At 34.6% G+C, this 27,346-nt stretch overlaps 1 protein-coding gene across 3 annotated transcripts; it reads right to left on the bottom strand.

Annotated features, from left to right (window-relative positions):
• Nucleotides 1-8,100: 8,100 nt before the first annotated feature.
• LOC133789142 (uncharacterized) lies at nt 8,101-12,895 on the bottom strand. Of its 3 annotated transcripts, XR_009873501.1 has the most exons (5): nt 12,714-12,895; nt 10,555-12,492; nt 9,955-10,032; nt 9,798-9,880; nt 8,239-8,479 (listed from the first exon to the last, which is right to left on the bottom strand). XR_009873501.1 is itself a non-coding variant. In XM_062226883.1 (4 exons), the coding sequence occupies exons 2-4, from the start codon at nt 12,466-12,468 to the stop codon at nt 8,342-8,344; spliced, it is 2,130 nt and encodes a 709-aa protein (XP_062082867.1). In that variant the 5' UTR covers nt 12,469-12,551; nt 12,714-12,895; the 3' UTR covers nt 8,101-8,341. The 3 variants fall into 3 exon arrangements, 2 of the variants coding, with proteins under 2 accessions (XP_062082867.1, XP_062082866.1); XM_062226883.1 differs by lacking the exon at nt 9,798-9,880 and having other exon boundaries at nt 8,101-8,479; nt 10,555-12,551; XM_062226882.1 differs by lacking the exon at nt 9,798-9,880 and having other exon boundaries at nt 8,101-8,479.
• Nucleotides 12,896-27,346: the final 14,451 nt, after the last annotated feature.

Raw genomic sequence — 27,346 nt, 5'->3', positions numbered from 1 at the left:
TGCCTAAAATTAATCCAAAAAGAAAAAGTGGATTTTTCTCAATAGTACCAAAAATAGATATATATATATATATATATGTGTGTGTGTATAATTTGTGGCATAAATCATGCTAATAACTACTACTACTACTAATTAAATTGCCTTGAAGGAAGTTCACTTGTTCACGATGAATAGAGTACTTTTTCTTATAAAATTTCTTGAGCCAAGTAAGCATATTATTATTTCTCTTTTCTCTATGGTTGCCGACACTTGTCTTTTTTTTACTTTACAAGTCTCAATTTTTAGATATATATATATATATATATATATATATATTTGTCAACTTAAGCAAATCTTGACTCTTAAACGTATTTAAAGTGTTTTATTTATTTAAGAGAAAATATCATCATTTTTGCCCATGTTTTTTTTTAAACTGATTACGCAATTGGTCCATATATTTTGTTAAATGACAATTCAGACTCTGTGTTTTATAAAATAGTATCTTAAACCTGATTTTGGTCAAAATATTTTAAATTATAAGATCAATTATCAAGTCGTTAGTAATGCGACGGATTCAGAGAAATGGAGAAAGTGGTCGAGTAATTGAGAATGAAAGATTATATTTGAATTTTTTTTTACCAAAATTGAGTATAAGGTATTATTTTGACCCATTTTGTAAAATACATGATCTAAATTATCATTTAACAAAATATACGAGCCAATTACATATTTAGAAAAAATACTGGGACCAAACTAATATTTTCCTTTTATTTAAATGATTTTTAGCTTGATGATTGCTCCTGATTTATTATATATGATTTGGAAAATTTGTCCCTAAACTACAAAATATAATAATTAAGTTCATAATCTCATTAACACAGTACCAATTAAATCCACACAAAAATATCACTATATGGAATGAAAAAAAAAATGTAAAATATAAAATCCAATGTCCCAATAAAAAGCAAAATATATAATTTCTACTTATTAACCTAGCTAAGATCTTATTCTAAATCTTTCTTCTACTGAATCATTTTGTTCATGGTGTCACGGTTTATTTGCATATTACTACATTAGCAACACCACATTAGTATTTTTTTTTAGACTAATGATATGTGCATCCAAAATATGCACCCAAACATTACACACAATGACGTGTCATTGCTTTTTAAAATAGTGGGTCTCAATTTTAATAAATGTAATTGGCTATACTAAACTGCCACATTACTGTGTGTAATATTTGAATGTATATTTTAGGTGCACATATCATTACTCTTTTTGTTATGACGTAGAAGAAGTTAATTGTAACTGTTTAATTAACAAGACTAGAGACTTAGTTGTTAGATTTTGTTGTTAAGGGACTAATATACTAAATTACATATAGTTCAAGGACTGACAAGCTAAAAGCCCTTATGATAGTAACTACTTTTACTGCTTAGGACGAATTGATAGATATGAACTTTGCATATATGTTCAGAGTACCACAATTTGCTCAAAAGAGTCAGGCGCCGCCACTAAGAACAAAAGTCTGATATGGACAAGAGCAAAATAATAATTATTTTTACTAGCCAAAAAGAATAAATTAGCAGAGACACAAATAATGGAAAAAACAAATTTTAAAGACTTGCATGGTGAAAACAATTATGCAATTCAAAATGAAAAAAGTTTGCAGGCAACATCGAGAAGAATTGATTTGTCTAGATGGTTAAAATTAATTCATTTTATTTTTAATTTTGTAATTAAAATGTATTATAAACAATTTGTTGATGAGTTTATATATATTTAGATTCTGTGTTTTACATCATTACCTGTTTGGACTCTGTGTTTTGACAAATTATTTTTTGGATTCTATGTTTTGTATAATGGTTCAAATAGATCCCTAAATCTGATTTTGATGAACAAAAAATTGAGTACAACAACACAGTTCTTAAGCAGAATGATTGTATTTTTGTTCTGAGTAGTTAGTTTGATAAATTATTTGTGATTTTAGTTCAAAAAACTTTGATCAAAATTGAGTTTAGGAGTCTATTTGAACTATTTTAGAAAATACGGGGTCTAAAAAAGTATAAACCCTTTGTTGATATGATTAATTTTGTATTTCATTACATGAGTCATAATGAAATGTATATACTAACAGATCAATTAGCAAGAAGCTCCTTCATTCATTCACTCCTAATATATTATTAAGTAAGTTGAGTATTGGTCTCTCTCTCTTTATATTTATATATATGTGTGTTACATTTAGTGTATATGTTTAAAAATAGTATATATGAGTGTTTTGATGAAATTTTTCTGGAATGAAAGTGTGAGTAAACCTTACTCAAATCAATCGATAAATAAAAAGGTTACAACAGAGAAACAAATATCCAAAGGGAGCCTAGAAAAAGCTTAACCAAAATAAAAGCACATTCCTTTGAAAAAAAACAAGAGGAATTGCAGTAAAAGCCCTAGCAAGCCTCGGTAAAAAACCCTGATAGCAAAACCTGTAGGAAAAAACCAATAAGGAAAAAGAATGCTTGCCTCATAGAGGGCTAAGTATAGCTTGTGATCACAAAATAATATGCAAGAGAATTAAACACGATATAACCACATAAGCAATGGAAGAATAACACAACTTAATTAAGAAGAAGATCGAAATGACATTTGAAGAGAGAAACCCTAATTATATAAAATCATAAATTTGTGATTTTATGTAATAAATCAATAGAGATGACAAGAAGGCTTGACACAATTAGAATTATTGTCCAAACAACTCTATTTCTAGACTCCAATAAGAGATTGCTTGAAGCTACTACAATTGTGGAATGAGTTTGGGATATACAAGCCTTGGTCTTCAAACAAGTCAAGCTTTCTTGATGAACGTCTTGGAGAAACTAGTAATCTTTGCGAGTTAGAGAGAGAGAGAGAGAGAGTGGAGAGTGATCAGTTCACCAAAATCTCATTTGAACCCCTTAAATAGTGTAGGAACCGTCCTTAATGTTAACAAATCAGATTATAGCATTTAAAATTGAGTTTTGGAGCTAAAACATGTAATTGTATGGCTCCGTACAGACGACCCACGCAATGCGTCCTCTACATGCAGACGATGCAACACCATTGCCACTGACTTTTGACCCCTTACATCGACTCAAAACACTTTCAAATGCCTCCAATTTTTTTCGGTTACTCTTGTATAATCCAAAGAAACCCTTTGGACCCAAAGAGATCATTTTTAAATGCATACAACAAAAGTCAACAAAAGCCCTCTCTTTCGTAGTTGTGAGAGATCTCTGCATAAGCTTGTTCCGATTTCGATTGACGTTGATGAGAAGGGATTTCTACTTGGCTTGATGTCCTTTAACTACTCATCAAGGCTCATGTACCTAGCCTGTACATCATTCCATTCATATCGTTATGTTAATAGTAAGAGTATGCGTGCTTGCAAGGAAAGTAAGTGTGTAGCGCCCCATGTCACTATGGATGCTTCTTGGGACAACTTCCCAGGAGGTTACCCATCATGAGACTACTCCAGGTCAAGCACGCTTAACTTTGGAGTTCTCAAGTGATAGATTACCGAAAAGAAGATGCATCTTGTTGGCATAGGTAGTACCCATCAATCCATTTAAGCCATCTTCAACTGTGTACTCCTATACCTACACAGTCTTAGAATCATCACACTTGATCTTCCCCATGCGATGTGGGATTGCACAGTTTTTACCCGGTCTTTCCCCTTGCGGGTCATGGGATTTTGACTGTCACAAAGTAAGTTTCCAGGCTCTCATTCGTCCGACCCAACCACAGACTCTTTCTTCCCGACCTATTTGACTATTTGGCTGTAGTTATTTAGGTGGTATCTTGAAATTGAAGATGTATCATTCCTCCGGGAACACATGAAACAAATATATGAACTAGGTAAATAGAAATGGAAAAGAGATGTTTCCAATTCAACAAAATCATAAGTTTTTTCTACATCCATATGATCAACTAACACTTGACCACCACGTGCGCGCTGCTGCCGCCGACCGATCAGTGGCGGGTGTTGTGGTGTCACACTTTATTTTTTGGAAAATTATTTAATTAAATATAATTTTTATACCCGCCCTGGATCGGTCGGCGACAACGGCGCGCGCATGGTGGTAAAGTGTGTGAGTCCTCACCCAATTCGCACAAAACTGGGTACCCCTTGGGGCACACCCCAAAGACTAGCACTTGCATCTTATATACACTCTTGGAAGAGTGTTCCAAATCCATGTGGGACTTTTTCCCATATCACACAACAAAATTATTTTTTTTATTCCTTTTTGAACCTTGTATTTTTTTCGATTACCTGTTTGGACCCTGTATTTTAAAAAATTCATTTTTGGACTCTATATTTTGTAAAATAGTTCAAATAGACCCATAAACTCAATATTTATGAAGAAAAAATTGAATATAACAACACAGTTTTTAAGTAGAATGATTTTATTTTTGTTCTGAATTGTGAGTATGGTGAATTATTTGCGATTTCAGTTGAGAAAACTTTGAGTAAAGTTGGATTTAGAGTTCTATTTGAATCATTTTACAAAATACAGGGTCCACTAAGTAATTTGTCAAAACACAAGGTCCAAACAAGCAATGAAACAAAATACAATGTTAAAAAATGTATAAACTATTTTTTTTAATTCACTTATAATTTTTGCAAAAGTGAGGGCAAATACCAAGGCCTCCCTCATGCTTAGGCATGCAAGATTTATACCAAGACACAATCACCAAACTAGGCTTAGAAGTTTCACCCGTCCAAAAAAAGTTACACATGAACTAAAGGTAGAGAAAGAAGAGAGTCCATCGCTCTATTGCAATTATTCTACTTTTATTGATTTGAAGAATACACTATATTATACATAGAGAGACAATTAGAAGCCTCAACCTATACTCACTTTGAAGGTAATTTTTTTTTTTTTTTAAATTTCTTTTGGTGCTTTTTTATGAAGTCCTCTCTCATATTTTTTTCTTCTCATTTCAACTTTTTGTCCTTGTTTGCCTTATTGTATATATTTAGGGGGTGGTTAACCCTAGGATCATTAATATCATTATGTTGTGTTTTTGGTTTAGGAGGGAAGCCCTAGGAAGTTCAAGTGAGAAATGAGCCACAAAAATAACATTACGATGGGTAAGAACTAAGAAAGGTCTCAAGTGGTTGACCCTTGACGACAACCATTTTTCAGACATGATTAATTTGGAGTAATAAATACTTAAATTGTAACCCTAAACAATAGCTTATATATTAAGCTACAAGTTTAGTACTTTGCTGTAAAATAATTGTGTTAAGTTGTAATATCCATTTTACTTTGAGCCGTTGACTTGTTTAGTTTTAGATGGGCTGTCATTAAGTTTGAACTTCGAGAAAATAAAATAACCAACCATTGCATATGGATTAGTACTAGTAGCCTCAAATTCACTAATTACTATTCTCTCTCAGTTAAATTTCGTAAGAAGAGTTTACCTTATTTTCACAATGTCACTTGTTATTTTTATTTTTATTTAATTTGTTGGAAGGATAATTGTTTATTATGAAATGTGTTGGAGATCCGAGATTTAACACACCAAGAGTTGTTTGGGCCAAAATGAGTTTTTTTAGGACTGTTGGGGCTCTAAGCAAATTAGCCCAAATTTTGTTTTTTTTTTTCTTTTCTTGACAATTTTTTTTTTAAATAAAATAAAATTCGATAGATCTGATATAATGAATAATATTAGATATATCTACTACAAAAAAGTAAAATACTCAGTATATCATTGAAGCTAGTATGTATATACATACTCATATACTATTTAAATGCAAGTTAAAAAATATCCATATAATAAGGCTATTTACTCAAATATTATAATTAATTTCTACTCTAATGGATTTTAATAAAAAGAATATTATGAATTTAGGTAATAAAGATCACGGATATCTTGATTGATTATTGCAAAGTGTAGAAAATTTCTTATATTAGAAAGAAAAAAGTCATAAAAAGTCATTTTTGTGTTTAATTACTTAATTTTTTTGGATTAACTTCACAAATCTAATTTCATTTTCCTAAGTAATGAATCATAAAACTAGAATTTTAATTAAAGATTTGTACTACTTTTTAGAGAAATTAGTCATTTCACCCCTCTATTTTGTAAGTAGTATGTATTTACTCCTTCACTTTTAACTTTGTATTCAAATGCCCCCTAAGCGACAAAATTAGTCTTTTTTTACCATCTAACTACTTATCTTAATATGAATTTACTCCTAAACTTTTTGTCTATCATTAAATATCACATAAATTGGTAAAGTTGTTTCATTTTTATCCTTAAATTTGACTTTTCTTATCAATTTAATTTTTTTAGTCTTGATTTATTATATTCAAGTATTATTTAAATATTAAGATTTTTTTTATTTTTCTACCTCTAACAAACATACTATTAAAGAATATTTACTTATAATATCTATTTACTTATATAACAATACATGACTAAGTAAAATTGATTAAAAATACGAAACATATTAAACTACTTATAATTTTATCAACCATCATAAAAGTAAATAATTTACCTTAGAAAATCAAATTAATAAGTAACTAAATGAATAAAATTTTAAATTGCTTAATTTTTTTTATGCTTATTTTTATCAACTAATAATATATTTAGTTTGGAAAAAAATAAATATTTTAACAAACTTTCATTTAGTTTTATTATTAAAAACATAACACAAAACCATGACCAAACTATATAAATTTAGAAATTCTTTGAGTTTTTTCCAAATCAATATTTTCCCAATTTTTGTAACGTATAGCTAACAAATACATTAAAAATATTATTATAAATAATTTATCTTTATTCAAAATTTTCTAACCATTTAATTAACTATATAATCCAACAAAAAATTACATAAGCAATTCCTATAAATTATTGGTAAAAAATGATTAAATATTTTCTTGTCTTAATTTATATAACAGTTAAATAAAAATAAAATTAATTGTACGGTCCAATTTATAATAAAAACAAACTTTAAGGGTAAAATTGAAATAATTTTATCATGTATGTGATATTTAATGAACAAAAAATTTGGGGGTAAATTCATATTAAAAAAAGTAGTTAGGGGATAAAATAATATTAATTTTGTCATTTAGGAGTTATTTAAAGACATTGTCAAAAGTGAGGGGGCAAAATGACTAATTCTTCCACTTTTTATGTGGTTCGCCAATAAAACGGCGATGCAATTAACATAAATAATACTAATAATAGTGGCACAAATTAACCAAAAAAAAAATGATATAAATGACTGGGTACGTCTAGAGTGCACATATCTAGTTAATACAAATGAGGAATTCTCCGGTGCACCCCCAAAAATGAGTACACTGGTGCACCCCTAATGTTTTTTATTCGGGAAGTATTTTCGGCAAATTTCTTTTTTATGGCAGCGTACATTGTAACTATTTAGAGCATCCTATAAGTTTTAAAAAAATTTCGAATAATTTACAGTGCCAAAAACTATATTAAAAATAGATTGTTACACGCATAACTAATTTTTTTATACTCTAAATAACTACAATGTACACAATCATAAATATTTTTTTACCGAAAATGCTTATGGAGTGAAAACACACCAGACAGAGAGTGCACTAGTGTGCCTTTTTAGGGAGGGTGCACCAAATAATTTGCCAATACAAATTATACAAAACAGTTAAGCTGACTTATAGCTGTGTGAAAAGCCCGAACACAATCTTTTTAGGCTGAATCTGATACTCTCACGTGATTGTCTTTACTTGATCGATTAGTGATGAAGGTTAGATGAGAGCAGTAACATAAAGTTTTGCTTTACAGAAAAAGCACAGTACATTTTTAAACTATACAGATAGACCAGTTTGGTTGGGTGGAAGCAAATTAATCTTTCTTGTGTTTAGTGAGAAATTAAAATATTAGAATGATAATCTAATACAATAGTTTTTTCACTATTTTTTTTCAGTAATTTTTTCCACTATGATTGAGATGATATGTAGTCCCTGATAATATGTTTTACAATAATTGATGTAATTTTATGCTATTGAAAAAGATACTATTACGAATTACTGATTATATGCAATGGAATTAGTCCTTTATGATATTATTGTTATGGCATTTATAATTAGAAGGATGTAAGCAAAAAAACAAGTACCATAGTGGCATAGTGACTAGTAGGACAACATTTATGCTCTTTTCTTTCTTTCTAAAAAAAAAAAAAAAAAAAAAAAGAAAAAGAAAAAGAAAAAAGATGAAGAAGAAGCTAGGGCTAAATAATTGATATCATCCTACTTGCTGTTTGTAAATATATCTCTTATTTTACTATTAAATGCTTCATATTAAATAAATATTCTAATAATAATAATAATACAATAACTCACATGGAGGGCACATAGTAAAGTTGAGAGGAAAGCTTGAGTGTTCTAAAGTGCCTAAACTTAGTTCCTTTAGCAGCCTCTCTTCTCCTCCTTCCTTGAAATTTCTTTGTTAAAGCCAAAACTAGTAAGAAGCTCACCTGCATTTAATTTAGTTGCTATCACTAGAGAACCTTAACATGCAATAGAAAAGGTGACCATGTTTTTTTTTATTAAATCACAATAGAATTGAATTGAAGAATACCCAAAAATGGAGGGATTATTTCCATCAAAAGAGCTTATTATTTAGTCAATAATAATAACACCCAATAAAGCTTAATCATGGAGAAAGAACATCCAAACAAAAGAAACGAAAACTTGAGCCCAAAAAAGTTCCCCCAAACTATTGTTTCAAGCAAGGTAGAATAACACCCAAGCCAACATACAAAGATGACCACTGACACTTTCAATTGGTATGGTTTCCCTAAACAATACCACACAAGGTGATCTTAGTTAACTTTGTTATTTTTTTTCCTAGGTTTCTTCATTACAACTACTAAAGGTTTTTTTTCCAGCTGCCAATTCTTTGTGATCTAGATTATTCTTTTGTTTAAAACTAGCTACTGTAATATTTTTATAATGTTTATACTTTGCACTTTTCTATGTGTTTCTCAATGTCTAGCACAACCTAGATATATAGCCACAAACCTAGCTGAGTAAAAAGAAAAAACAAATATATGCTGAAGCTATCTTTAAAAGCAAGGAAAGCTGAAGCTGATATAAATCTGAGAGGAAAGCTTGAGTGTTCTAAAGTGCCTAGACTTAATCCCTTTATTCTCTCTTTAATTTTTTCACAGTAGGAAAAAAAGAACAGAAATTTGCAGAAGCTATATTTTAAAGCAAAGAAAGCAATTTTATTTTTCTTGCTTCTTGTATTACAAACTGCCTTTTCCTTTTAAAAAAGCCTTGGAACATTTAATTTTCTATAGAAATAAGTTACCATAAGAGGTCCAATTATAGCTGGCAATTCATTGCTGATCCTTGGGCTCATTTTTTCATCCAACTGATGTTAGAAAATGGTCCCTACATGTCGTTTCTTTTTTCTTAAAAAAAAAAGATAGAGAAAGAGATCCAGACTCTATTAAAAACACATTGTAATTTCATTAAGCTTTGTAGCACAAGTTTTCTCATAATCACACCAAAACTTGTACATTGATTCGAAGTATGGGGTTGAAATCAAGATAAGCATCATGTACATGGCAAAAAGCAACCACTCATTCTTTACTCAAGAAAGCTAAGATCTATATAAATAAAAACCTTTCTTCTAGGATATGAGACAGAATCACTCACGATCAATATACAAAAGTTTCTACTATAATCACATTAGAAAACTTAAACTAATCAGTAGACCCACTTATATAAATATATATATATAAATGTAAATATGCATACATGAAAAGCATCAAATAAAGTGTTTACCTATTCACATTGCTCAAATCACAAACAAAAGAGCTCTTCAATTTTCCCCTTCACGAAATTGAGAAAACAAGACCCACGACAACCTAACATAAAGACAATGCACACTCATAAATTTGTGGCCAGCAATAAAAATGGGGAGAGAAAGAGCGAGACTTACAACAGGTTCTTTCTTGGCAGTCGAGAAGGCTGGCGGCAGAGAGCCATTAAGGGTCAACAATTTGGCTATGGGTGAGAACTGAGATCATAAAGAACAACAAAAAATAAGTGAATCAATTAGAGCAAAGAGAAATAAGCTTGGGAATTGAATTAGAATTCCACCCAGCCTCAGAAGGAATGCATATTCCACTATTTAGGGTGAATATAGGCCTTCCTTTGGAATGCACTTGCTAAGTTGGTGTTCCCAACAAACAAACAAAAAATTAAGCAAAGCACATCCCTCCCTCTTTTGTTCTACATGTACCATGGAGCTAACTATTTATTTACAGTTTAAACGTACCAAAAATACTACAAATATGTAAGTATTTTCCTATCCAGGTGTGCAACAGGAAAATAAAATTGCAATAGGGACCAGATTTGCAAATGACACAACTCAAATGAAAGCTCCGAGTAGTAACATTGCTTTTATCACATTGCCCACATATGAAAACAACCACACTTACCAATTTATACTCCAGCAATGTCTTCAACAAGCTTCTATAAAGGTTTTGCACTCTGACTTCAATTGTCAAACTTAGGAGAATTTTCCATGAACACTTACCGTTACCCTGGGTTGATCAACATGGGCAGTAACATCCAATGTCTTCATTCCAGATAGAGAGCATGAATTCACATTTCTAGAACCAGAGTGGGGGCATGACACCCCATTTCTTTGGCTATTAATTCTGAGGTTGTTTTGGACAAAAACAAGATCTTCCAGTCTCTCTACCCCAAATCTATTGGCAGTCTCTCGATAAGGAAAGCCATTATCTTGACATATCTCTTGACACATTGTAACACTTGAAACCTGACTTAAAACTTTTGTTGCTAGAGTCTGCAAGTGGGGTGTTTCAAAACCAAAATTCTCCCACCATACAACTGGGTCCATTTTATCCCGACAATCCACAGCATCTTCATCTCTTAAAGAGCCCCCTAATCGCCAGTAAGAACTGAGTTGCTCTCTGAGAATTTGCCTGTTTGCACTATCACTCTCGTATCTTTCCACAGTAGCTTTCCAACCCCGCATAACAATTTTATCCTTAGCTTGACCTTTTCCAAAATATCTAGGATTCAATATGTACCCAGCTGCATGAAGTGGAGAAAACAATGCATCCCATCTATTCTCTAGAAGTTCTTCCAATTGATTTAACATGACACCACCAATTCCCTTACTCCTAACAGCTTCAAGAGCCTGAACCCGCCAATTACAAATATCACCCAAGACGAGTCTATCAATATCAAGTGTGCACAGTAATCTGATGAATGGTTCAAATAATTGCAACAACAAATGAGCACTACTCCAGAAATTATCCCCTAAAATTGCAGCTTCAATATTTACAATTTCCTCCGACGTATTTAGTTTCCACTGTTTCCACTCCTCACTGACGACTGCCTCTAGAAGTGGTTGCTTTAGCTCAAAAATCCTTTGGACAATACAAAAGAAAGGTGTAAACTTGAAAGCAAGCGGGTCAGGACACCCTTTTAGATTTTGAGGAAACATGGATGGAGAAAAGTGCTGATACGTAAGCATGCATTGCTCTATTTCTTTGGCACATAATACAACAGATTTTATCCAATCCAATTCGGCTATTTCTTCAAACAACATATGAATAGACTGAGATGTGCATGGAGACAAAAACACTTGAGGAAACTTTGTCAATATAAGAGAGCCAAATAACTGAGTAGAATTTTCTAGATGTGACATTATCTGAAGCACATTTGCAGCCCCAACTTCCATGATTACATCACCAAGAACACTCACAAAATGATTATCTTCCCCTGCCCCAATAGTGTCATCATCTATATCCACTGCTTTCATGAACACAAGTCCCCTTGGACAAGAGACAAATATATTAACATAAAAACAACCAAGCATACTTTCATAGCGACCAACACACAGAATGGTGCATCCAGTGTGAGGCCAAGACTCCCTAATTAGTGCTACATGTTTTTCAATTCTCCCCTTCTCTTTACTTAGAAAAGAATCAGATAACTCATCTATTGGCGGAGGTTCATAACCGGGGCCATTAGCTCCAATGGCTTGTGCCATTTCCCTAAAGTAAGGAGAATTAACAACATTGACATTTAAGCCAGTGGCATAAATAAATCTTGCCACTATGTCATCAACATCTTCCTTCCCAACACAGGTACTACTACTACTACTACTTGGTCGCCGAGATGTCTTAATGCGCTGCTTCCCAGCGGGCTTATCGCCCCCAGAAACTCTCTTCTTCTTACGAGCAATGCGCTCTTCCTCTAAAATTTGAAATGCCTCTCTTAAGGACCTATCTATTGCTGGACAACTTTTGACACCAACACCTGTAAATCCAAGCAAATGTGCTCTAACTCGTGAATAGGAACCATTGTATCGTAGATTACAGTGATTGCATTTCCACCTTTTAGTACCACTTCCCTTGTCAAACCCACCAAACACACTTACATGCTTCCATCCCCATTTCTCACATTCTGGTGGCATACTTCGAGTTTTCACACTGAATCACTATTAAAAAAACCCAAATTATTGAAGGAAAAAAAAATCAATCTTCTGCTCAGATATACCTGTACAGTTTGTATCAGTTGTTTTACAAAATGAATATGAATCAGAAGATATACATATATTTTCTAGTTTTGAGATTCAGTATCTTCCAATATATAAATATATATATTTATACATAGATTACTTATTCTGAATAGCAAAAAAAAAAAAAAAAATGGAAGCACCTTGGCGAGGGTGATCACGAAGAAGGTGTTTGGCGTGCCTAGGAGCTCCAAGCTTCATCATCCGCCATGCCTGCCAAGATGAACTCTAAGCACAAAATTGCAGAAAATCATGCGCGGAAGAAGTTGAGGCGCTTGAACATGACGAAGAAGAAGATGAAGAAGGGCTCATCATTCGAATCGGTTTTTTGGTTTTTTTTTTTAAAAAAAAAAATATAAAAAAAATATCCTTCAAACATACACAATCTTACCTCATGTTTACAAAAATACCACTAGTACAGATTTTTTTTGTAATAACTTGATAACTACCAATTTTGTTTTGCACTCAAATATTACGCACAGTGACGTGTTACTGTTTTTTTAAAACAGTGTGTCCTAGTTTTAATAAATGTGATTGGGTAGGCCAAACTGCCACATCATTGTGTGTAATATTTTGGTGTATATTTTGGGTGCACATATCATTACTCTAAATATATTTTGTTTAATATTATCCATTTTTATAAGAGTAATGATATGTGCACCCAAACATTACACACAGTGACGTGTCACTGCTCTTTAAAACAGTGGGTCCCAATTTTAATAAATGTAATTGGCTAGGCTTCACTGTGTGTAATGTTTGAGTATATATTTTGGGTGCACATATCATTACTCTTTTTATAATCACATTTCCTATAGTACCACTTGGAAAATACAGTTGACTTGTAAGTGTTTGAGAAAGGAAAAATGGTATAATTAGAAAAGTAACTGAAATACTGGGTATAAAAAGAGTTTTTTTTAAAATATGGCTACAAATAAGAGATGATCACTTTAAATGGGTACCCTGCGTAATTTTCACTTTTTAAAATTATTATAATTATAAAAATATATTTTTTGGGATAAGGGTTCAAATTTTAGTAGAAGATTTTTACTTAAAAAAGGAGAATTTTAAACACATGAAAAAAAAAATTATTACACAAATGTGAATTTGATTTTTATTATGGTGATAGGTTAAATGGAAAAAAGTTAAGACTTTTTTATCTTTTTCATATTTTAAAATATGTACCTAGTAACATATTACTATGATATAGTCACCAGTTCATAAGTTATAAGTACAAAGTAACCAATTATAATGTTCATAGGTAATCAGATACTATATTCATGTATAAATCAGTTACTAGATTTTAGGTAATCTATTCATTAGATTATAGGTAACTTTGATACTATATTTTTAGGTAATTAGTTGTCTCCTAATATATAGTAACTAAGTTTCTAGTATATAGCTATTATATTTTTTCAAAATCAGTTACTAAATTACTAGAAAATTATTTAATAATATAGTAAGTTTCACAAACTCAATTAATATACAATTTTCATTGTTTGGGAGATTCTCACATCACAATAGCGAGGCGGGGGCATTTTCCTTAGTCTTCTCAGTAGTGTCCTTGGCCTTCTCTGCAGTCTCCTTAGCTTTCTCAGCATCAGCAGTACTAACCTCACCAGGACGAATATCATAACTATCCTCCTGACCAGCTTCCTCCTCCTCAAGAGCTTGCCATTTGACCACGAGCTCATCCTCAAAAGAGCCCAAGAAGCTTGTATCGAGATCGGCATTGCTGGCCCAGATTCTGTACATGGCCAGGTCAACCGCCCGATCCTTCCTCTTCATGAACTCTTCGAGAAGACGAGTTTTCTCCTCCTCCATCACATCGAAGGTGGCCTTTTTCTCCTCCTCAAGCTTGGCATTGATCTTCTCAAGCTCCTCAACCCTAGAGGCCTTCTCTTTGAGTTTGAATTTCAGCTTCTCCTTCTCTATTAGATCGGCCTTCAACTTCTCGATCTCGGCTTCTAGCTTTGACCTTGTGGTGTTGAGCTTGTCAGAAAGCTTGAGTTGGATATTTTTCAACTCCTGAGCATAGGACATGCTCGCGTGAACCTCATTGTCCAGCTTGTAATTTAGCTGAGCAAACATGGTGAGAGCCTAACACAAACAATTCAAGTTAGAGTATGTTCCAAATAAAATCGCAGTAAATAGCGAGGAGAGAGAATTGCCGAAGAAAGAAGCTCGGTACCCTTGTCAAAAAAGAGCATTGGATTCCCTAGCATTGACGAGAAATTGCCACTGAGGAGCCCCAAGACTGCTGATACATTGGCCCACTCGAGACAGGACGTCCGAGCCAAGAGTGGCACCTTGAATCTCGGCTACGTTGTGAACAACATACTATTCAAGATGAGTAGAAATTGACAACAGATTCTCCTTCGAGGTCGCTGGTTTCTCTGGAGCTAACCCCAGCGTTGAGAGAATCGAGACAATAGAAGCATTGAGAGGATCCGCAGCAGGAATCTCGATCTGAGAAGTGGAGGGTGCTACTGAGCTCGAAACAATAGGAGCTGGAGGAACAATGGGAGCTAGGGGAGGAGTCTTTCCAGTCCTTTTAGGGACCTTGGTAGGCCAATCAGACTTTTGTGGGGCTCTTCGGCGCTTACTCTTCTTGGCCCCCTCGCCACTGGCGAGCATGCTCTCGAGGTCGGAATCCATGGAGCCTGCATTATGAATTCACATTAGAGATCGAGTCTAAAAATGTTAAAGTTAGCATTGAGTAGATAGTCAACAAGGGATTAAAGACAAGTAACAGAACACCTAATTGGAACTCTCCCCTGAGCTCGTGCTCGGTGACCAAGTAATCCCTCTATCTTCGGAGGAGGCTGGGGGAGTCCCTTCCCTATAAGTGAAAGTCAACCTCGAAAGGTCCCTATAGTCATTGGTCCCATACTGTACGGCTATTCCGTTCCAGACCTCATTCAGACTATACATGGTATCGTACTTCCCTAGCCAGCTATCAAATCTATGAACCCTCTCATCCACCCAAGACCATACATAAAAATGGTCTCTATCATCTTGGTATAAGATCAGGGTGCAGGTTTGTGTTTGAGAAGGGAAGGAGACCACAAAGCCGAGCTAAGAATGACCTTACCTCCGTCATTCGAGCTTGATGCTTCGTCGTTAGCATCGTTCCCTGAGCCGGGACTCCTTCGATGTCGGATAGGGGATCGAGCCTTTGAACTCCGCCTTGGGGGGAGACTGCCAGTAGGGAGAATGACAAACTCCCAGTTGTTGTATTTCTTGTAAGACCAATCGTCTGTTGATTGGCCCTCCTCCAAAAGAACACAGGCTCGAAGCCTATCTTCATGGAGAAGATAAGATATAGAGCGCTTGCTATAGGGAAGTTGGAGTAAAGCTTCCTTATGCTTCCTCATTTCGTCTGAGGGAGTAGGACGGTGGTAGTTGGCTGAAATAATGGGATACACCATAAGATATTTCGAGCTCAAACAAAAATCAAGCATAAAATAAAGAGACAGATCGTATACTTACGGATTCGCCTGAACGAATAATTCCTGGAAGGAGCCAACCCATCCGTCTAGAAGAAGGGCAACTTGAAGTTGGGAGGATGGTTGGGAAGATCCTCAAATATTTTCCTCTCCTTGGGACAACTCGAGAGATAATAGAAGCCATCCCTTCCCTGAGCTTGGGAGGGATTGCTTTTTAGGCAAAAGAGATATAAAATCTCCTTTGGCGAAGGGCCCTCCCACTTCAGCTCGTGGTAGAGCGACCTCAAGGCTGACAAAACCATGTATGAATTGATTTGGAGTTGGAAAGGCGCGAGGCCAACAAAATTCAGAAAATCCTTAAAATAGGATTTCAAAGGCAGTAATGCCCTAGCCTTCATGTGCTCGTGACTCCAGGCCGCGAGTTTCAACTTATTGTCGGGATTGCCATCTCCCGGAGCAAAACAACTATGTTCTTTGGGAGTCGGAGCTCGGCACCTTAACGAACCCGATAATCCTAACCTATGGAGAGCTAGGATGTAGGTGATCTGCATCAACGACGAGACCGAGCTCCAATAATGCTCAACCTCGAAAATCTTCCCTTGCGAGGTTGGAATGGCGGCAGGTTCTGAGGCAGATGGCTGGTGTGAATGTTCCCCCATCAGTGAAAAATTTAAGTCGCCTGGTTGGTAAGCTACCATTACTGTAAGTCTGGGGTCAAGGGGAATAGGTCTAAGCTCGGGGTTCAGATCTGGGTAAAGAGCCTCCCGGAGAACTTTCCTTTTCTTCTATATGACCTCGACAATTTGACGTCGGTAGTGGGCTCGAGTTTCCTCTTGTTCACATTTCAGCTTGTGCTTGCGAATCAGTTGCTGGTTTCGGGTAAATGGCGACTCTGGGCTCGGAGTTTTCCGCGAATATGGAATTGCGAGCAACGACCCCCACCGTTTTTCTAGATTCTGCGACATCTAGCAAGAAAGAAAAAATGGTGAGGGCCATGCACACAAGGAATTGAGAATAAAGATTCGGCTGGTTCAAGCTCGAATGCTTGAGATCACGGAACGAGCTCGATCAAAAGGATCTGATTAGCTTTGGAGCGTGTATTCTACGAAAAAGGGAGGAAGGTGGATTTAATTTTTGAAAATCCCGGATTTCCAGGGAAATGTTGGCGGTTACTCAAAAAGTGATATTTTTGGGAAATGCGCAATTTAAAAATCCTAATCCTATACCCCATTTCTTGGTCTACACGGAATACTATCTGAAACTAAGCGTAAAAAAGGAACCATTTTTACATCATCTATTCAAAATTTGGGTTTGGAACCTAGAATATCAAGAAAACACTTAAAGCTAAATTGGGTTAATTAAAGCATTCTGGTGCAACACCAATATAGGCACATAAGAAACAAGATGCATAGACATGCATGGAAAGACAAAATACATATACAAACAAATGAGGTCAAGAACAGATACTTACACATTGTAGACGGTGGATACAGAGAAACGGACGACTGAAGGAGAGGTTGCAAGTACAATCTCACGGTCTCGAACAAGTTGATGGATTTTTGTTTCTTTGGCTTAGAGAACATATAAGAATAAAGCAAGATTTTTTCTAGGTTTTCTATAGTTTTTCTCTTCTCTCTGAAAGTTTAAAACGCAAAAATGAGGAAGAAGAGGGCATAAACCTATTTATAGGCCACAAGAGAATGTCAAACGGCGAATCAATCTGGGCCGTTGGATGAGTTTGATATCTGATCGAACGAACGGGTACAGGCATGGCAATGGCGGCAAAAAGGGTGGCAGATGAATAGATGTGGGCATGGTATAAAAGCACTCAAGTACTCTAATTGAGCAACCCTTTGTTGGAGTTTTATGCCCTAATTAAAACCCAAATTCTTTGTAATCTCATTTTATTATCAATAAAAGAATAGAAATCATTTTTTGACTTGGTCAATCACTTTGCTTACATGTTTTATTTTCATGATTATTTGTTTAATATAAACTTCTATTAAATCCCGAGCATATATCTAATCTTATTTATAGTGACGTAATCACAGTGGAATATAAATATGATTATATGTTCAAAATAAGTTAGTCCTAAGATTAGTCAGTGCACCAGATTTACACTGACTTGCCAATCTACGATATGATCTACTTACACATTACAGTGTTATGTTCTTTCCAGAACATTAGCAAAGTAGATAAGATCGGATGTATATGTTACATCGGATAGGACCGATATTGACAGTTGATAAGATAAGTAAACATGTCGTTGTTATCTATTCTAGTCATATCATATAGTTGACCATAGGTCAATTCAATCTCAATTCTGAGTGGTTAGTATTCTAACTGATTGTATTATTTGAGTTCTTTGACTTGTTCGTTACCAGCTTACCCTACGGACTAGCCCATACTTACATCTTGGGAACTCGGTAGTATAATTGTAACGCCCTGGATAGTCAAGACCGTTACACTGTGTGTTTATAAAGTGCTAGACTTGCTGATCAAGTCATTTAAATAAAATCGTGTTATTGAAACTATAAAGGAACTAGGGTTAAAAGCGTTTTGGTCTCAAAAGCCACATTTTCATTAAAAAGCATCATCTGTTACATGGGATCCCAAAAATATTAAGTTCAAAGACCGTTTGCAAAAGACACAAGGTTTATGTACAACAACCGGCCATACTAAGGCAAAACAAGCAGTTAGGTGATCCCTGTCTTGGTCCACTCCTCGACCGTGGCAGTCGAACCGCTGGCTATGTACATTCCACCTCGGAGCTCTCCACCTCAGGCTTGGTCCAGCTTTCCCTTGCCTTTACCTGCACCACGTAGCACCCGTGAGCCAAGGCCCAGCAAGAAAACACAACAACAACAGAGCATACACAATTAGCAGACAAGTCAACATCTCACATTGCATCACATAAACTCAGCCATATCATCAATCAGTATAATCAAGTATTCCACATACTAGGCATATCAATTCATAACATATACATAACACAAATGATAACTAGGGCTAGCGCCCTCAGGCTGCTCCCTCCGTTATCCCATTGTCCTTGGCTACCAGTAGCCAATCTGCGCCCTGTGCGCTAAAATCATGTACGGCACTCTTAGACCGCTTTTACATGTCCCATGGCGTAATACCAACATTGACACGATACAACTCTCGGGAGCACTTAGTCCCATCGCAATCATACAACCGGGTGCAGTTTTCTTACCTTTCAATTCACTGGTTTCCGATGCCTCAAAGTCGCGAGCACGGTCCTCTACCCCGAGCCTCTCCAAAGACCTAGTCACAACACAAATGAAACATCCTTTGTCACTAACCAATCCAAAACTACTTCCCGGAACCAATCCCACACTCTCGGAATCCCCCAAATCCCTAAAACAATGCACCGAAGACATCCCCCGAACCCCCAGAACAAAGGCTCAAAATTGTAAAATCCCATGCTCTGAAATTGGCCTAGCGCCGCGGCGCTGCCCTATAGGGCCGCGGTGCCCAGCAAGTCAGAGTCGCGGCACCCAGCAAGTCAGAGAGCTTGCTCTGCCCAGAAACAGCCTCGCGCCGCGGCGCCTAAGAACAGGGCCGCGGCGCTCCTTCGCAAACCCAGATTTCTGGGTTTTCCCCTGCGTTTTTCCCGAACCCAAATCACTCCAAATCATTCCAAACTCATACCTAAGCTCCAAAACCAACTCAAAACCCCAAATAGACCATTCAACAACCTATAAACATTATAATCTAGCTCAATTACACAACCACTCACATAATTCATACTTAAATTTCAGATTCAAACCCTTGAACCAAAACTTGAGAAAAGTGCAAACTAGACCTTTAGATTCTTAAACCATAACAGTTACGAAAATTAAACATGATACACTCTTACCTTAGTCAAGAACCCAGCTTGAATTCTCCTCAACTCTAGCTTCAAATCACCCTCTCTTTTGATTATTCCAACTCTGAATTCATGCAAAACCAACCACTATCTTGTTTCAATTCATGCTTATTCTCTAAAAACTAGACTTGAAACTTAAACAAATCATAGACAAATCCTTACCTCTAAGTAATCTTGGCCTAGGCTTGATTTGATTACTTCAAACCCCTTGATTCTCCTTCCAAGACTCAAATTCAGCTTCCTTCTTCTTCTTTTCTTTTACTCTAGTTCTAGGTCTCCAAAATTCAGCATAAATCAATTTCCAAAGTGTTATAGGTGATTGCATTTTCCTTCAGCTGAAACTCATCTAAATCACTGCCAAAGGACCACCTTATCCCTCCACTAATACCCCTTCCTAACTAAACCTCAAGGGCACACTTGTCCTTTTACTTACATTACAATTCTACCACTTCTCTAACAAAACCTGTTACTCTCTATGGTTACTAACAGTTACACAAGTTACCAAATCACCAGTTACCATTATCTAGCTTTCTAGGACCGTCTCGGCACGTGCATCACATTGATATCACCACACCCACGTGGTACAAATCACATAACATAATTATCACATAACATAATACACATAGTCATATAACATGCTTTAAATCATAGTCATGCATCTTAATCATTAAAATCACACATAATTCCCATTATGCCCTCCAGGCACACTAATTAAGGCCCTTAAGCCTAATTAGTGAATTTGGGTCGTTACAATAATTGAGTGGGAGTGTTAATCATAGATATGAACATCTATAGCTTCTGATGAAGAAGTGAAACGATGGTTTCCTTTTAGTTTGGTTCAAGGTGATAAATGATAGAGATCTCATTTCAGTAATTAAATTAGTTTACTGAAATATCATTTACAAGGAACTAAGTGTTTTAAGGATAAAATACAACGAGGGGTAAAACGGTATTTTAGTCCTATCTCATTGTAGACCATCTATAGATGATTGAGTAACAATTATGGTTGTAACAATGGATAATTAATAGCGTATCTATATTTGTTATAGAACGTTCTATGAATTCAAGAGTGCAATTCCAAGTCTATAGTGGAGTCACGATGAATTAATAAGTTAGTAAATTTATTTGTTAGATTTATGATAACTTATTGGAGCTTGATTTCATAGGCCCATGGTCCCCATTGTACCTTGGATAAAATCATCTAGATAGTATAAATTAATTGATTTAATTATCAATTAGAATTATCAAAGTTGACCAGGTCAATTTTGGATAGTTTCACAGAGTTGTGTAATTTTGAGAAGAAAAGAGAATTCATGGCAGATTTATTAATTAAGATAAATTGGTATTGAAATTAATAAATAAATTTAAATCAAGGTTAAAATTATAAATAATTAATTTGATGAAGGATTTAAATAATTATTTAATTAATTAAATTAATAGAAAATAGTACAGGCCTTGGTTTTAAGTCCAACGGGCTTATAATCAAATGGGAAATTTCACGGGCCTATTGCCCATGATAATTTCGACCTAGGGCTTCAAAATGGCTATTATTTTATTGATTTTTAATTAAATTAAATGGCCTAATTGAGTCTATAAAAGGAGTGCTTATAGAGAAGTCAAAACAGAAGTTTGTAAGTCACAAGTCAGATTTTCTGATAATTTTAGATTATCTCTAAACACAAGTCATTTTCTAAGCCTCTTTGTTATTTTCTCTCTATATCTATCTCATGTGTTGAGAATTTCCTACACTAGTCTAGGTGGTTCTAAGGATACATTGGAAGATTGTGAAGAAAATAGAAGATCGGTTCAGTTTTTTGATAATACTCTGCGACAGAGAGGATACAAGAATTAGAGAAACTAAAGGAATGACTCTTAATTCCGCTGCGTATACTGTAAGTATTATATTATTTCTTTCTCTTTGAATTCAATTTTAGAAACATGTTTTATGCTATCTTGTATTAATTTGTTTAATATTAGATATACATGAAAATAAATAAAGACCCTGTATAAGTTTTTCCAACAACTGGCCTCAGAGCCTTTGGTAATCTTTATTTTCATGCATGAACATGTTTAAAATTGGATTATTTGATATGTTTGAATAATTTGATGGTTTTCATGTTTTTATGAAGCATATTGATTTTATGTGAATTTTAGCAATTTTTAGGTTATTTTGTTGTGTTTTCTATGCTAATAATTTTTATATATGCTTTATTTTGTGTAAAACATGTTAAAAATTAATTAGAAAATGATTTTGGTTGAAAAAATTGTACAAAATTTTTTTTCGAAATTTTTTGTTCTGGCTGCCATGCGTGCGCGCACACCATGCATGCGCATCCCTGGCCAATTCCTCCTGCGCACGCGTGCGCCCCAGCAGCCAGTGCAATCTGGTGAACAGTACCCGATACGGGTACTGTTCATCCATAATTATTATTATTATTATTATTTTTTTAAAAATATAAAAAAAATAAAATAAAATAAAATTGTGAAAATACATTATTTATTATCAAAACTAAAAATATCTTTTTTTTGTTTTATCATTTAAAATTGTTTCTTTTAAAAAAAAAAGATATTTTAGTTAGTTGAGATTTAAATAATTAGACTTTTTTTACAAAGATTCAAATTCAAATTTTAAAAATAGACTAACAACTTAATTTTAAATATTTTAATATATTAAAATATTAGAATTATGATATCAGGTATTTAAGATATTTTCATTTAAATTCTTGATAATTTTATTAAATCTTTATTTGAAAATATAAATATCTTTTTATTCTATAGTTTTTAATATTTAAATTATTTGAAATTTGAATATTGTTAGTTAGATATTTTTATGGATATTTGAATTTATTTAACTATTTGAGATATTTTAGGGTTGTTATAACTATTTTTATTTTATTATTTTTAAATGGTTAAAATATTAGATAATAGTTGTAACAACACAAGATATTTTGGAAAATAGTTAAGATATTGATTTTAAAATTTAAAATTGGTTAAATTTTGAAAAATATCATTTTTTTTTCTTCAGCCAATTAATAAAATATTTTTTTAATAAATGGGATTTAAATTAACTTTGGTTAATTGTTGATAAATCCTATTTAAATTAAATTAATATATTTTTTTCAAATTAACCTAAAACCAAGTTGATTGTTGATAAATGAAATTTAAATTAACTATTATTAATTGTTGATAAATTTCATTTAAATTGACTTATTTTTGTAAAAATTTAATTAATTTGAATTTTTTTTTGATAAATTCTAGATAATTAATTGTGGTATTTTTACAAATGAAATAAATTGTGGTATTTTTGCATAAATTCATAGAATTGCTCATATATTAACATGATTAGGCCCATCCAATTATAACATGTCTGTGTTGCACTATATGTGGTATTTTTGCAATTGGGCTTAGATGCATATAGTGGTCCATATGTTTGTTAGATATATGTTTTTTTGCCAAATAAAATATTCATAAAATGATATGTTTTATTTGGGTCCATTAGAAAATGTAAAGTTTAAATTCCTCTCTTGTAGGTGATTCTACTTGTGAAGGCCCATTTGCTTTGCATGACTATAGTGGGCCTAATCAATTAATAACAATTAATAAAACGAAGGTTTAAATTCCTGTCTTTTGGACCTTGTATGGAAGATAGGGGGCCTTTGTAGTGAGAACCACATACTGGACCTAGCCCTCCTCCATACAAGCCCAATTGTTAAGGCCCATTTACCTGAATTGGACTTAATTGTATAAGTTCATTATATTAGTTAAACCTAAATATTGATTAGCAACATATTAATTCTAAATTAATTGAATTTGTTTCAATGTGACACTTTAGAATTAATAAGAAATTATAGGACTTTGGTTTTAAAAATTTTAATTTGTTTAATTTTTTTTGGAAAACCATAGTCATTAATTTTCTAAAAATAAATAATAAAAATACTAATTTTAATTTTATAATGAGCTTATTTTAAGAATTTTATTCGATCTCCATCGTTGGTTTAACATAGTCAATAGCTTAATGGGGCCTCGAGGCGCTTTGATTCGTCCCCCTACGGAAGGTGTTCATTAGTCATTTTGACAAGGTTAGATTTCGAAAGATAGATAATTATAGGTCAAATTCTACTAGACTCACCCCTATGGTGACTACTAGGACTAAATCTATGATTATTGAAACCGTGGGTCTAGCTCATAAAATAAGAGATTTTGTTTTCTTATTTTGATCGAATAGTAGGTTGTTAATAATGGTGTCCATTATTAAATGAGTTTACAACTCTATTTAACTAGTGGTATTTTTGACTCACGCCAACCGGGACAAGGATATCATAGATTAGTTAAAAACCTAAAGAAATAGAGATATGATTGTTTTTGGTATTTTTTCTCATATCTTACATATTTTTGGTATATGTTGTGCTATTTCTTGAAATTTGTGTGAATAGAAGTTTTATTGAGCAAATGTGATTGATTTCTATTTTATTGGTACTTTGTAGTTTTGAGTTATGGCTGTGTCTACTCCTATCCTTTCTCAACTTTCGATGGAGAAACTCACTGGAGAAAACTTCCTTAAATGGAAGCAAAACATCAACATTGTGTTGATAGGTGACAACTCCAAGTTCGTCATGACTGAGGAATCCCCGGAAGTTCCAGCTGAAGGAGCTACCAAGTCTGTGAGGGACAAGTATGAGCGTTGGCAGGTGGCTAACAACAAGAGGCGGTACTACATGTTGACTAGTATGGTCGACACTCTCAAGACAAAGATGGAGAATGTCGAGACAGCCTACGAAATCATGGATCAGCTCCAAGACATGTTTGGTGCCAAGTCAGCGCAGACTCGTTTTGAGGCCACCAAGAAATATGCCAATGCTCGAATGGCACCTTCTCAACATGTTCGTGATCACCTGATCAAGATGACAAACTACTTTCAGGAAGCTGAACTGCACGGAGCCATAATAGATGAGGAAACTCAAGTTGGCTTAATCCTCAACAGTCTTTCTCCAGCTTTCCTTCCATTCACCACCAACTATGTGTTGAATAAACTCAACTATGGTCTGACGCAGCTCATGAATGAGCTTCAGACTTTTGAGTCTATTATGGGTGGACCTAGTAAGGGAGGAGAAAAGAAGACAACTACTACTACTGCTGCTGATCCAGCTAAGGCTGAAGCTAACCAAGCTTCATCTTCAAAAGCTGGAAACAAGAGGAAAGGTGGGCAAAACAATAACCCCAAGCCTGCAAAAGCTGCAAAGGCGAGTGCACAGACGCCTAAGGGGAAAAACAAGAAAAATAAGAAAGGTAAAGCTAAATGTTTTCACTGCAAAGAAAATGGGCATTGGAAACAAGATTGCCCCAAGTTTCTAGCAGATAAAAACAAAGGTAATGATTATAGTTCATTTATCTTAGAAACATGTGTTTTAGAGAATGATAACTCTGTTTGGATTATTGATTCTGGATCTACTAACCATGTTTGTAACTCTTTACAGCTTCTTGAATCGTGGGAGGAAGTGAACGAAGGCGGCTTAAAGCTTAGAGTTGGGAACGGAGCGTTCGTTGCTGTCCAAGCTAGAGGAAGAGCTCGTCTGAAGTTCGGAAATAAATTTTTAATTTTAAAAGATGTATTTTTTATTCCGGATTTTAGTAGAAATTTAATTTCAGTTTCCATGTTGCAATTAGAACGATTTGTTATGACTTTCACAAGTTTTAATATATCTATTTCTTTCAATGGATCACAATTGTGTATTGCATGTTTGGAAAACGGGCTTTATATTCTGCGACCTAACGAATCCCTCGCTCTTAATAATGATTTATTCAAAGTAGCTAAACCTAGGACCAATAAACGTCAAAAGACCGATAATAATAATATGACGTATTTATGGCACTTGAGACTAGGTCACATTGGCTATGATAGGATTCAAAGACTTACAAAGGAAGGACCTTTGAGGGAACTCACCTTAGGTGAATTACCTATCTGTGAATCTTGTCTAGAAGGCAAACTGACCAAGCGTCCATTCTCTGCAAAGGGCGATAGGGCCAAAGAACCACTTGGTCTTGTGCATTCAGATGTTTGTGGACCTTTGAATATACAAGCCAGGGGTGGTTTTGCGTATTTCGTCACTTTCATTGACGATTACTCTAGATACTCATGTCTTTACCTAATGCATAAGAAATTAGAAACATTTTCAAAGTTTCAGGAATTCCTAGCAATGGCTCAGAACCAATTAGGTAAAAGGTTAAAGATCTTGAGATCTGATAGGGGTGGAGAATATTTGGATATGCAGTTCCAAGATCATTTAACTGAACTTGGGATTTTATCACAATTTACTGCTCCAGGTACTCCGCAACAAAATGGTGTAGCGGAACGCCGAAACAGAACTTTATTGGAAATGGTTAGATGCATGCTTAGTTACTCAACTCTACCAACTTCATTCTGGGGACATGCAATTGAAACCGCAAATGGCATTCTCAATGTCGTGCCGTCAAAATCAATCCCCAAAACACCTTTAGAACGCTGGAATGGTCGTGAACCTAGTTTACGCCATTATAGAATCTGGGGGTGTCCCGCTCACGTCCTGAGGAAAAAGGAGGGGAAGCTAGAACCGCGAACTGAAGTTTGCATGTTTGTTGGCTATCCTAAAGGTACTCGGGGTGGACTTTATAGTCATTCAGAAAAGAAAGTGTTTACTTCTACAAATGCTACTTTTCTGGAAAATGACTATCTCCAGAACTTTAAACCTCGCAGCAAAGTAGTTTTAGAGGAGATGGTTAAAGAATTGACTCCAACCAATGTTCCATCGTCATCAATGCGTGTTGATGATGAAATTCGCACTCTTCATGTACAACCGACGCAAGTCGATTTAAATGAAGAAAGTACCACTGTTCCTGAGCAAACATTCACGGAGCCTCGTCGTAGTGGGAGGGTTTCTAGAAACCCAGTTCGCTATGGTTTGGATGGTGAAACCAATATGGTTATTGGTGACACTAGTGATGATGATCAATTGTCTTTCAAACAGGCAATGGCTAGCCCTGAAAAGGAACTATGACTCGAAGCCATGAAACAGGAAATGGAGTCTATGTACTCAAATTCCGTCTGGGATCTTGTGGAAGCACCTAGTGACTTTAGGGCCATTGGGTGCAAGTGGATCTACAAGAAGAAACGAGGTGTTGATGGAAATATCGAGACTTATAAAGCTCGATTAGTGGCAAAGGGTTATACCCAAAGAGAAGGCGTGGACTATGAGGAAACTTTTAGTCCGGTAGCCATGCTCAAATCCATTCGCATCCTCCTATCCATAGCAGCCGCTCTCGACTATGAGATTTGGCAAATGGACGTCAAGACAACTTTTCTTAATGGAAAGCTTGACGAGGTCATTTATATGGATCAGCCAGAAGGATTTAAAGTATCTTGACAAGAAGGAAAAGTTTGTAAGTTCAATAGGTCCATCTATGGACTTAA

Source organism: Humulus lupulus, chromosome 7 (assembly GCF_963169125.1).
Source record: "Humulus lupulus chromosome 7, drHumLupu1.1, whole genome shotgun sequence".
Lineage (NCBI taxonomy): Eukaryota > Viridiplantae > Streptophyta > Magnoliopsida > Rosales > Cannabaceae > Humulus > Humulus lupulus.
Note: the sequence above shows the minus strand (reverse complement) of the source record. Positions and strands in the feature narration are given on the sequence as shown.

Excerpts from the sequence above, each read along its gene's own strand:
- LOC133789142 (XM_062226883.1), bottom strand. The coding sequence starts at position 12,468 with ATGCCACCAGAATGTGAGAAATGGGGATGGAAGCATGTAAGTGTGTTT. Across the intron at positions 10,033-10,554 it reads TTGATCAACCCAGGGTAACG|TTCTCACCCATAGCCAAATT; the intron begins GTAAGTGTTCAT and ends TTATGATCTCAG. Across the intron at positions 8,480-9,954 it reads CTGCCAAGAAAGAACCTGTT|GTGAGCTTCTTACTAGTTTT; the intron begins GTAAGTCTCGCT and ends AATTAAATGCAG.